Source organism: Cynoglossus semilaevis, chromosome 6 (genome assembly GCF_000523025.1).
Source record: "Cynoglossus semilaevis isolate Cse_v1.0 chromosome 6, Cse_v1.0, whole genome shotgun sequence".
Taxonomy (NCBI): domain Eukaryota; kingdom Metazoa; phylum Chordata; class Actinopteri; order Pleuronectiformes; family Cynoglossidae; genus Cynoglossus; species Cynoglossus semilaevis.
In genome coordinates this window covers 1,802,017-1,813,450 of record NC_024312.1, presented here as the reverse complement: position 1 = coordinate 1,813,450, position 11,434 = coordinate 1,802,017, and the positions used below count along the sequence as shown (strand labels likewise).

The 11,434-nt window shown below is 43.7% G+C and overlaps 2 protein-coding genes and 1 long non-coding RNA gene across 3 annotated transcripts in view; 1 reads left to right on the top strand and 2 right to left on the bottom strand.

Moving 5' to 3' along the window:
- Nucleotides 1–2,333: 2,333 nt before the first annotated feature.
- On the top strand, nucleotides 2,334–9,209 carry LOC112487122 (uncharacterized). The gene is made up of 4 exons (XR_003049911.1): nucleotides 2,334–2,450; nucleotides 6,571–6,779; nucleotides 6,915–6,960; nucleotides 8,764–9,209. It is a non-coding gene; the product is annotated as an uncharacterized LOC112487122 (long non-coding RNA).
- On the bottom strand, nucleotides 2,890–7,258 carry b3gnt9 (UDP-GlcNAc:betaGal beta-1,3-N-acetylglucosaminyltransferase 9). Its single transcript, XM_017032768.2, has 7 exons — nucleotides 7,224–7,258; nucleotides 6,288–6,642; nucleotides 6,058–6,156; nucleotides 5,525–5,866; nucleotides 4,983–5,224; nucleotides 4,643–4,898; nucleotides 2,890–3,459 (listed from the first exon to the last, which is right to left on the bottom strand). Exons 2-7 carry the CDS (start codon nucleotides 6,393–6,395, stop codon nucleotides 3,115–3,117), a joined length of 1,392 nt encoding a protein of 463 aa, XP_016888257.1. The 5' UTR covers nucleotides 6,396–6,642; nucleotides 7,224–7,258; the 3' UTR covers nucleotides 2,890–3,114.
- bbs2 (Bardet-Biedl syndrome 2) overlaps nucleotides 8,058–11,434 on the bottom strand; it is a 6,796-nt gene continuing 3,419 nt past the window's right edge. Inside the window, 8 exon segments of the mRNA XM_008311116.3 lie at nucleotides 8,058–8,866; nucleotides 9,221–9,369; nucleotides 9,454–9,566; nucleotides 9,774–9,911; nucleotides 10,070–10,189; nucleotides 10,274–10,406; nucleotides 10,489–10,660; nucleotides 10,739–10,868. Of these exon segments, the coding sequence (XP_008309338.1) occupies nucleotides 8,760–8,866; nucleotides 9,221–9,369; nucleotides 9,454–9,566; nucleotides 9,774–9,911; nucleotides 10,070–10,189; nucleotides 10,274–10,406; nucleotides 10,489–10,660; nucleotides 10,739–10,868 (1,062 nt within the window). The 3' untranslated portion in view covers nucleotides 8,058–8,759.

The following is an 11,434-nucleotide window of genomic DNA, read 5'->3' as shown; positions in this document are numbered from 1 at the left end:
ATGTTGGTGTGAATGGCTGATTCTGTGAGTGATTAACCCCTGACACATCCAGGACTTTAATCTGAAGTCGACTTCATTCACGACTTGATTCTCACCAGATTAAAACAGCAGAAGAAGAATGGACCCAGAATGCACTCTGTTTCTGAAACAAGTAGTTAAGAGTAGGTGTTAAAGTAACACACACACACATATATATACTGTATATATAGCTGTACAGTCTGAGTCTGATCACCAAGCTAACAGCTAATATGCTACATCAACAGTCACAGCCACCTGAGCTTTTTATGTCAATTATTTATGTAATGTGTGTGTGTGTGTGTGTGTGTGTATGCACGAGTGTGTGTCTTGAGAGCCACTTAGCATTTATATCTGGGCAACAAACTACATTTGTTTGCCTCCCAACGTTCCCAGAATGTTCTGGAAAACTTCCAGAACAGTGTTAGGGTCAACTTGTGCCTGATTATCTTTTTTTTTTTTTTTAGTTTGTTATTTTTTCTGTACTTTTAAGTTAATGTTTATTATTTTGTTCCAGCTAGCCGCTATTGCTAGGCTATATAACATTCAAATCTAAGATTTGTTAATTTCAATTCTTAGATATTTTCTTTTCTAACCTAAAGTATTTTTTTTGTCTATTGATGTTTTAACTTTTTTTTCTTCTACTTTTGACAAGATGTTCACTCTTTGTGTGCTAACGTTAGCATTTTCTGCTTTGCCTATGATTAACAGTAGGTTTTTTTTTAACATTTTTACGTTTCTGTCATTAACACTCTGTGTAGTGTTAATAGTGAATGTGTTAGCTATATTAGACATTTGGTGTTGCGATATTTAGCATTCCTTTGTTTTGGACAGATATTTCTTCATTTCTTGGTTGTGTTTTTAATATTCAACATTCTTTTCCTTAGCTTTAGCTTTTTCTGAGCTCTTAGAACCACAGTTAGTAACGTTTCTCCCGTTGACGTGTCACTGTGCTAACTGTAGGTTATGTTTGGAATCATCTGAATGTACCTTCCCACTGTCTTTCTGACTATTTATTGTTGGACTCGCTGTGTTTACAGGAGTATTTACATTTTGACTTTGTTTTGTTTCCCTTCGTTCCTCGGCTCAATTTTTAATGTATCCATCATTTACGCAAAAGATCTCAGGGGCTAAATGCAGCTACATTAGGAACAGATGCATCAGAGACAAATGAAGGAGGAGGAGGAGGAGGAGGAAGAGGAGGAGGAGGAGGAGGAACATGAAGGTGAAGTGAAGCTCAGCACAACAAACACAAGGAGACAAAGATTTGGAAGGAAATAAATCCATTTTTGGGAAGCCCAGCCCGTCAGCATTCCAGGACCATGATGATGATGAAGATGAAGATGATGAGTGCAGTGTTGGGTTGTTAATCTCAGCCAATCTCAGGTGGACTGATGACATCCTGGTGACGTTTTAACCGTTGAATTCATTTTCTCTAACAGAGTTGGAACAGCTCAGTGTCGCCATCATCCTCCATCCACGTTTTGTTCATTCGACATTCGTAACTTCTTGGAATGTGAAATTTTATGTTTTAAATTATTATACCTTAATGTGTTTTCAGCATGTCCACTGAAACATGGCAATAAAGACGCAGAGTGAAGAGGCAGAACGAAAGCTTCGCTCGTACAGAACTGGTTTTTCTGACAGTACTGAGACGCTGAGCTTTTGGTCCTGAAAAGAAAATTCCAAATGCAATGTTTTGATTTTTGTGAACAAAAATGAAAAAACAAACAAAACAAAAACAACCTTTGCCTTTGTACATTGACTCGCTGTATGTGTGCAACCAGAATATCATCATACGGTCAAAAATAAAAACATGGATGTGACAAAGTGTTGGATGTTGTTGTTTAAAAACTGAACAGATACAAAGTGTTGGATGTTGTTGTTTAAAACCTGAACAGATTCAACAATGACGTGTGTTTCTTCCCCTCAATTAAAAATATTTTAAATAAAAAAAAAAAGATAAAAGGAAAAACTTTGTTGTTTTGGTTTAGTTTCAGTGAAGTTGGACCAAAAAAAAAAAAAAAACACTAAACCAGACTGACACCATGTTAAATTAAACCTTTACTTTTTAAACCTGATCCTTATACCAGGTCTATTACGGCTGGGATTTGAACCAGCAGTCCTCCAAGTCCAGGCCTGATGAGTTCAACATTCACCCACAGACTTTGTTTTTCTGGAAAATGTTTTGGACCCACCGAACCTGAACGGAGCGGAGCTCTGAACCGACCGCTCATCAGTTGGTCTGGTCTCAGCTGGACCGCAGTCCCAGCTGGTTCACATTGAGCCTCATTTGTTCCTGGTTCCTCCGGGGATCAGAGAGAACAAACATCCGCGGAGAACAAACATCCGCTCGTGTTCTTTTTTAATCACAACAAGGAGAGAAGAAGAAGAAGAAGAAAAAAAGAACGATCTCTACGGCGGATTAACTCACGGTAACAAACATCGTCCTCGTGTCTGTAGAGTTTTTTAACAAGTTTGAACCGTCCAGGTTTAATGTCCTGACACTCGGTCAGTTCAGACTGAGACTGAGACTGACCTCTAGTGACAGTTGCCAAAACCAAACAAAGTAACGATATATGTATATATTAACTCTTTACGAACCCTTTAGGAGGCATCGTAGGGCGTGAGATATTGCAAAAAAACTTAACGAAACTTTCACAAATCTCGTTTCCTCGTACGTACAGGTTATTTCTAGCAATACTCTGTATGTATGTTACACAATGTCTTTTAATGTATTTTCTGACTGTTTTTTTTTCTTAGGCTAGAAAATTCTCGGAAATAATGAAAATATTGTCAATTTTAAAATGTTTATATACCGCAAAAAAAAAAAACGCGATTCATCGAGGGACGACTGTTTTGAAGGAAGCACCAAAAAAATGACCAGTGAGAAACATTTATTGAGTATAAGTGATAGGAGTTTAGTTGTCAAAGATACTGTATATTGTGAGTAGCCAGCCCTGCTGGCCAGCATTGGTAACTGCATCCGGGTCATCTGCATTTCCAGGTTTGCTTCAAACACGATTTGTCCATGTTTATGTTGTTCGTCTTCAGTCTTTGTTGTCGTTGCTCTCGACAGTCAAACGCTGCAGTCAGACACTAATGCGCCGTAAACACTCGCTTCCCATCGTAGTCCGTCTCCTCTTCCGGTGTCCCCGCTGGCTCGTCCCTCCACCTGAAGGGCTCCGACGCCACCCTGGTGCTGTTGTGGCAGCTCAGGTGAGGGTCGTGGAGGAGCCTGAACATGAGCCAGATCTGTGGGACGCTCAGGCTGTGGACCACCATCAGCTCTTTGTAGAAACACGGGTTAAAGGTCTGAAGGTGAGGAGCTGCAGACGGTCTGGGGATCCCGAAGGTCCGAAAGCCCTGGTGACGGGACGGTTTGACACCAATTACCTGGAGGCACATTCCCAAGAAGACGTCATCGATGGGAAACAGCTCCACCTAGTGGAAGCAAAAAAAAAAAAACAACAAAACAATGCAGTTGAAAGAATGAAGCGTAACAGGAGAGTTGGCATGAGTTTTGGAACCGTTGTAGACAAACGGGTATTGGTACCTCTTACTACCACTGGGGGTGCTAAAGATTTCATCTAAATCAAGGGTTATGTCAGTTATGTTTTTATATAGAATTGATTATTTGACTTCACAAAGTTATTCAGTTAGAATTACATGTATAAATCTTTTTACCACTATACACTCCTAGTGGCTCTTCAACCCAGTTCAAATTACCTGTTGACAAGCAGAACTCAACCTTTGTGCCGTGTGTCCTGACATGACGAAACCTCCTCCTCCGGCGTAGTTTGGGTATAAACTTCCTCCGTACACGAACTCCGGGACAAAATACTTAGAAGTGCGTCGGCGGATAGGCTGAGCGTGAACGATGATGTCACCGACAAACAGGTCTTTATCTGGCTTCTGACCTCGCAACATCTCCAAAATATTCTCCACATTCACGTAGACGTCAGCGTCGCCCTTGAAAACGAACCTGAGGGACGTCCCCTCTGCCGATGCCCCCGCTGGCGCGTCCCTCCCCCGGAAGGGCTCCGACGCCACCCTGGTGCTGTTGTGGCAGCTCAGGTGAGGGTCGTGGAGGAGCCTGAACATGAGCCAGATCTGTGGGACGCTCAGGCTGTGGACCACCATCAGCTCTTTGTAGAAACACGGGTTAAAGGTCTGAAGGTGAGGAGCTGCAGACGGTCTGGGGATCCCGAAGGTCCGAAAGCCCTGGTGACGGGACGGTTTGACACCAATTACCTGGAGGCACATTCCCAAGAAGACGTCATCGATGGGAAACAGCTCCACCTAGTGGAAGCAAAAACAAAACAAAACAATGCAGTTGAAAGAATGAAGCGTAACAGGAGAGTTGGCATGAGTTTTGGAACCGTTGTAGACAAACGGAAGCGTAACAGGAGAGTTGGCATGAGTGAACCGTTGTAGACAAACGGTATTGGTACCTCTTACTACCACTGGGGGTGCTAAAGATTTCATCTAAATCAAGGGTTATGTCAGTTATGTTTTTATATAGAATTGATTATTTGACTTCACAAAGTTATTCAGTTAGAATTACATGTATAAATCTTTTTACCACTATACACTCCTAGTGGCTCTTCAACCCAGTTCAAATTACCTGTTGACAAGCAGAACTCAACCTTTGTGCCGTGTGTCCTGACATGACGAAACCTCCTCCTCCGGCGTAGTTTGGGTATAAACTTCCTCCGTACACGAACTCCGGGACAAAATACTTAGAAGTGCGTCGGCGGATAGGCTGAGCGTGAACGATGATGTCACCGACAAACAGGTCTTTATCTGGCTTCTGACCTCGCAACATCTCCAAAATATTCTCCACATTCACGTAGACGTCAGCGTCGCCCTTGAAAACGAACCTGAGGGACACACACACACACACACACCTGTCACACACACACACACACAGTGGAAAAGTGTGTGTGTGTGTTTATTAAACTCACTTGACATCAGGGCAGCTGCTGTTAATCCAACCCAGAAAATGTGTTTCCTTCAGGGTCAGGTTGAAGAACGTGTCGTGGAAGTCCCACAGCAGGATGTCGTGGAAGGTTTGACTCTCGTAGGTCAGGAGTCGATCCCACAGAGGCAGCTCGCTGTAGTTCCGGGGAACGCCCAGCAGGAAAACCGTGCGAATGGATCTTCCATTATGGAACTGTCCCTCCTTACCCCACGTCCTTCGCACCACCTACGAGACCAGACGTTGGTCCAGAATAATGGTTAAATCATGATAACGTTTGGTTTCAGAGTGAATTTGAATGAATTTGAACATTTTGATGTTTATGTTGCTTATTTTTAGCAAACGTTTAGCTCTTTTGCTCATTCTCAGCTAGCTTTTGATGGCTCTTTTTTTTAGCTCACTATTAGCATAACATTTCTCACGTTTCACAAAGCTAAAATATTCTAGCTATCAGAGCGCACTCAAGTGGTTTTGTTGGTAATTACATCATCAGCACCAGTGAAATCCAGGTCTTACTGATGGATTTACCTGACGTTTGTCAAAATCCGCAGCAGTAGATTTTACTGCGATGAGCATGTAGGGGGCAGTGATGGACTCCTCTCCTCCTGCTTCTCTGATTCTACATTTCTCGGGCTGATCTATGAGCAGTTTGAAGTTCCTGTTGTCCTTGTCCCTCATGTAGCTCTCAAAGTCAAACGGAGGCATCGTGGCCGCAGGTTTAGCGGCAGATTTGGACGTCTGCGCGTTCTTCCGTCGTGACTTGGATTTTTCCTTGGATTTGACCTTTCCTTTAGACTTGACCTGTGAAGGTTTGGATTTTGACTCGGGTTGACAGAGAGGCAGGTGAGGTTCTGACGGTCTGGAAGGAGCCTTGGATGAAAAAAAAAAATCAATCAATAAAAAAATACCAATCAGACTACGAGGCTTTACAGGATTGATGAAATGTTTTTTTTTGTTTTTTAAAAGAAAAAAGAACTCTATACAACTTTCACTGGATGTGCTGTCGTTTATCAAAGATCCAACAAGTTTACGTCGAACCCCACAACGACCCCGACCCTCACCTTTGTCCCACTGGTTCCCAGCAGAGTGCGACTGGAGCTGGTGGAGCCGTAGATCTGTAGTTTCCAGACAGGTTTGTCCCAACTGGAGGAGAGAACAATCTGGAAACATGGATGTGATCAGATGAAGCTTTGAAAAGTCAAACAACGAAACAAAACAAAATGGCCGAAAACCACATTCTTAAACCGTCCCTGAGCTTCAGTTCTGTGCTAAGGACCGTTAGCATTCTGACCTGACGGGCGTAGAGCAGCAGACAGAAGAGGAAGAGCAGCAGCAGGGTGCACATCACATCCCCCTTCACGTGGAGAAACCTCCTCATCGTCACCATCTTCCTCAGCATCTTGGTAGTGCAGTGATTTCCTGGATCCAGCAGACGTTCACAGATCAGCTCTGAGTTCCCAGAATCCCTCACTGCCCTTCATCTTCTTTGTTTGACGCTGCAGCGTTGTTGTACGTCAACATCCCGATCTTTTTTTGTCAAAGTGACTTTGTCTTTTCCTATGTTTTCAACATAGGGCTGGAGGTTGTCCATGATGTCCACGATGTCCACCGTCTCTGGTCTACATCCTCCTCTTCTCCACAGACTCCTGCAGAAAGGTCAAAGGTACACGGTTTATCACGGTTTATCACGGTTTATCAGCAAACGTCCAGTGGAGGGAGCTGAAGCTGAAGATGGTGACGCACATGAACGCCACACGTGTCACAGGTCCATTTATTACAGTTGGTTATGACGCCACAACATAATGTTGTCTTTTTTTTAAGTCCATTTTAGCGAAAACAACAACAGAAATACGTAGTTAATCAAACAAACTCGTTCTCATCTGTTTGTCTTTGTCTTTGCTCCGTTTCTTTCCCACAGATGTTTCATCAGTAACTCAGCAGGACTGGGAGTGTCTCTGTCTTATGTAAGTCAACGTTACACTCTGCTGCACTTCTATTAATGTTAATAAATTAGAAATAAATAACTAACATTAAACAGAGGAAACCTGAGATCAAAATTATCACTGAAGTTCATAGAAATGAAAGACAAACAGGAAAATCACCGTTAATTCAGCTTCTTTAGAACCGATTCATGTCGTCGATGTCTCAACAATTACAGTATTATCGACAACAACGTCTAACTTTAACCAAACTAGTGAAAAGATTCAAAACAGTTTACGAAACTTACCGGACGAGACGGAGGAGGTGGAGGTTAAAACATCTGTGCAGCAGCAGCAGCAGCAGCAGCAGCAGCAGCAACAGCGCCTCCTCTCTGCTCCTCTGAGTCACTTTCCCGGTAAAACAGAAAAAAACGTTTTTAATTTGGCAGAGAAGAGAGCAAAGATAAAACAGGAGTGTGTGACAAGAAGTCAGTCCACAATAAAACTGAGGATAAAACACTGCGACTACACTCCTCCAGATGCAGCCGTCATGATGCATTCACGTACAGTCGGGGAGAAACTAAACGGCACGAATTCTCTGTAGCAAAACTTGTTAAATTGAAAAAGTAGCGGAAGTGAAAAATGTTTTTTTTTATTTCTGATTGTATTTAGAGACGGAAAATAAATAATCATATTAAATAGCCTACTTTTTTAAGCCTTTTCACGACACTGCTGTTGTTTTTTGTTTTTTAAATAAACGTTTTCGGTCCGTAAATTTTCACTAATGTAGATTTAGCTTCAGCTTCTCGACATTTAGAAAAAACAGAAAATAAAAAAAGCAGGAATAAAGTAAAATATGTGCAGAGTATATGTGACAACGCCGTCATTCCTAAATTCTTCTGCTGTTGGCCGAAAAGTGTGTACTGCGTTTAACTATAATGGAACAACAAAATGACGGACTCTGCCTGAGGCACCTGAACGCCACAGTGTCCACGTGACTAAAACTGTGGCAGATCAAACCAGATGCCAACACAGCAAGACGAAAAGTTGGAAAAGAAAAGAAGGGGGAAAATATTCTAACATTTTAACTTGGAATTTTCCATTTTGTTACAAATCAAAAAGTTACACAACCTTTAAAAACTTGAAATAATTTATTCTTTATTTACGCCACACACACAAACACACACACGATACACAAAGCACTGCGTCACAGTCTATAAAAGGTAAACAAATGTGTCACAGTTTTAATCCTCTGTCGTTGTGAATTATTTTCTTTGGCTACGAACGCACCACAGCTTCCAGCAGATGGAGACACTGAGTTCAGACGGTGGGTCCAGATGTTCTGCTTCTAAACATCACTCTCTCAGATCAAACACTTTCTGCACCGCGGTAAATCGTCGGTACAAATTTAATTTCCTGTCTAAACTCTTCTTATTTTTTTTCTACACTCACTGTAAACACAGATGACAGATGTTTGACAGAGGTTTGATGGAGGTTTGATGGAGGTTTGATGGAGGTTTGACGGAGGTTTGACGGAGGTTTGATGGAGGTTTGATGGAGACTCCGCTCCGTTTGGTTCTGACTGGACTCTCCATAAACAGCTGACTCACTGCTGCTGCTGACTGCTGTGTTTATGAGACTCAGACAGATGAATATATTTTCTCCCAAAGTCTGTGGTCGATAATCTCCATCCTGAACAGGCCATAAATGTCGCTGCAACGTCGGTGCCTAAAGCTACAATTATGTGGGGAACCGTGGATTTAGGCGAGTTTCCATCTCCAGTCCACGTGTGCAGTAGTTGTCGTTCCAGTTTTGTTCCAGAACATTCTTGTCTCTCTCTGTTCTCAGGACGATGCCGTTCCAGCTCTCATGATTCTGAAGAGGGAGTTGATGTTGTTGCTCTTGATGGCGTCTCGGCAGGCAGCGATCACCTGGTTTTTGGGCTTACCCACTAGAGGGCAGCAGCGTGGACAGAGAGAGACAGGGGGAAAAAAAGACAGATTTGATTTGTTTTTGTCGTTAAAGTGATGCTGTGGAAGAATTCTGGAAAATAAAACAGTCTCTGTCTGAAGTCATTGTGGTTCAGTTGGTACATGTGTTTAAAAAAGAGGGAAAATTAAAAGTTAAAAACATTTTCTGATCACTTTTTTTCACGTTTTTAATGTCGAGACAGTGTGAGTTTTTCCTCCTAAACTAATTTAATTTCTAAACTGGACTTAATTTTCCCTTTTTTTTTTTTAAACTCATGTACCAACTCAACCACAATGACCTCAGAATTCTTCTGTTCCTGCAGCTGCGCTCGTACCTCGCAGCCTCCCTGCGCGCTGTATAGCCAGGTTGACGGACTTGAGACAGGCCAGGAGAGCGTTGTGGTTGTTGGAGCGGATTTTATACTCGTTGATGAGATCTCTGTTCAGATCGTACAGCTCTCTGTATCTCTTCTTCATCGTCGTCCTGAAGGAAAGCAGATGTCGACGTCCAGAACAAACCGAGGAGAAACCACAGTCGACATGAAGGCGTAAAACTACGGCAACTCACGTGTGTCCCATCAGACGAGCGTCCTCCGCCTGCACCAGCATGTTCTTGATGTAGTTGGAGTGGTCGGCCATGGCTGCGGTCAACTTCTGGTGGACAGAGTGGAACTCATCCACCTAACAGTAACACAACAAACACTCGTTTAAATTCAACAGACAGTTTTAGAAAAACATCGAAATCTGAAGTTGAAGCTCAAGAAAACAAAAATGTTAAAGACATAAATGTTAAATCCTGATTTCATCTGTCGTGTCAGAAACCTTTTCTACAGTTGATGTTTTGTTTTTGTTTTTTTTTCTCACACCTGAAGTCCAATAACAACAGACCTCAGTGAGTGTCGTCCGCAGCTCCTCAAAGTATTCTGGGAAGTCTGCCTCTGACGACAGCTCCTCTATTCCCAGGAAGGAGGCCAGTGATTGGACCAGGTCTCCCGCCAGGTCCACGTCATCAGTCCGCAGTGTGATCTGATTGGACAAATAAGATGACACGTCAACATCCGGTGATCGTACCGTCAGGAAACTTCGTTGATGATGTGGATGGCGTTCAATGCTCTCAGCTGACAGAGAGGTGAGGCAGTAAACTGGACCCACTGTCACCTGGTGTCGGCTGAACTCATGTCTACCTGTCCACTGCTGGCCATGCTGATGGACAAGTGTCCTCCTCCTCTCAGAGACGTGAAGGTGACATCAGGACTGTCTACGCCCTTCGGCAGCAGGAAGTTCTGATTCAGCCACATCACCACCTGTTGTCGTTTGAGGTTAGTCAGGATTTAAAAGATCAAAAATATTAAACTGATCACCATCTGTTTTTTAAGTTCCATCTTTACCCGCTGTGGTCGCTCACTGATGCTGAAGGTGACTCTCCCACTCGGGGGCTCAGCGGAGTCAGAGTCGGAGCTGATGTCGTACATGGAGAAACGAGGAAGGTGGCGTGTGATTTCAAACACGTGGAACTGTGTGCTACAGAGAGACGGGAAACAGATGAGACGACTGGACCTCACGGAGGTCAAAGGTCAACACATGGTCAACACACTGGTCTCACCTGGTCCTGCCTCCAATGAAGGCTTTGATGTGCAGGTCCACTGGTATGTCTTTGGGTGGGACGATGGGGACTCGAACACACCCTGACAGGTTCTGTGCACTGGGGTGGACGACGTGACTCTCCCCCTCAAAAATCCCCTCGGCGAATATAAGCACCGCACGGATGATCGTTTCTGTTCGAGGCGTAAAGAGACGGGCGTTGGATTTAGTCGTATTTCAGTCGTACGATGTGAGCTGCTGAGCTGCTCTACCGTTTGGTGTCGAAATGCTGAGCTCCACGTGAGCCTTCTGGGCCTCCGTCGACGCTCTGACCGACAGCGCCGTCTGCAGCTGAGTGTTGGCTGGGATCACACCGACGCCACCGCTGCTCTCTGACACGCCCTGGACAGAACAGGCCTGGGTTTAGAGACGTCAGCTGTGAGTGGATAAAGAAGCGGAGGTGCAGCTGGACTGACTGAACCTTAGAGTTCTCCTCATAGTTCCTGAGCTCCAGCAGCAGGTTCTGTTTGCGATTGCTGAGTTCACGGACCAGGTCCTGTTCAGCGCTGGAGTCCATGAGGTTTCCCTTCAGCTCTTTACTCGCCGGCAGGTAACCACGGACTACAGGACACACACACACACACACACACACACACACCATAGGCTTGACCATAGTTCATACATAGACCATACGTTTTTTTCATTCGTATTTAATATATTTACCTATTTATTTAAGTGAAACAAAAAGCTACTGAATATTCACCAAATATAAATGTAGATTTATAATTGCACGTCCTCTAACATGGTGGTTCCCAAGGTAGGGGGCAGTGTTTTCCACACAACATACCTTCTCCTTCTACTGAGGCACAGATGAGTTGTTTTTGTCCGTCCAGCCTGTAGTCTCCCTCCACCACTCCTGCCACCGAGGACGAGAGGTTGTCTTTAAAGATCACCTCTCCTGTGCGATC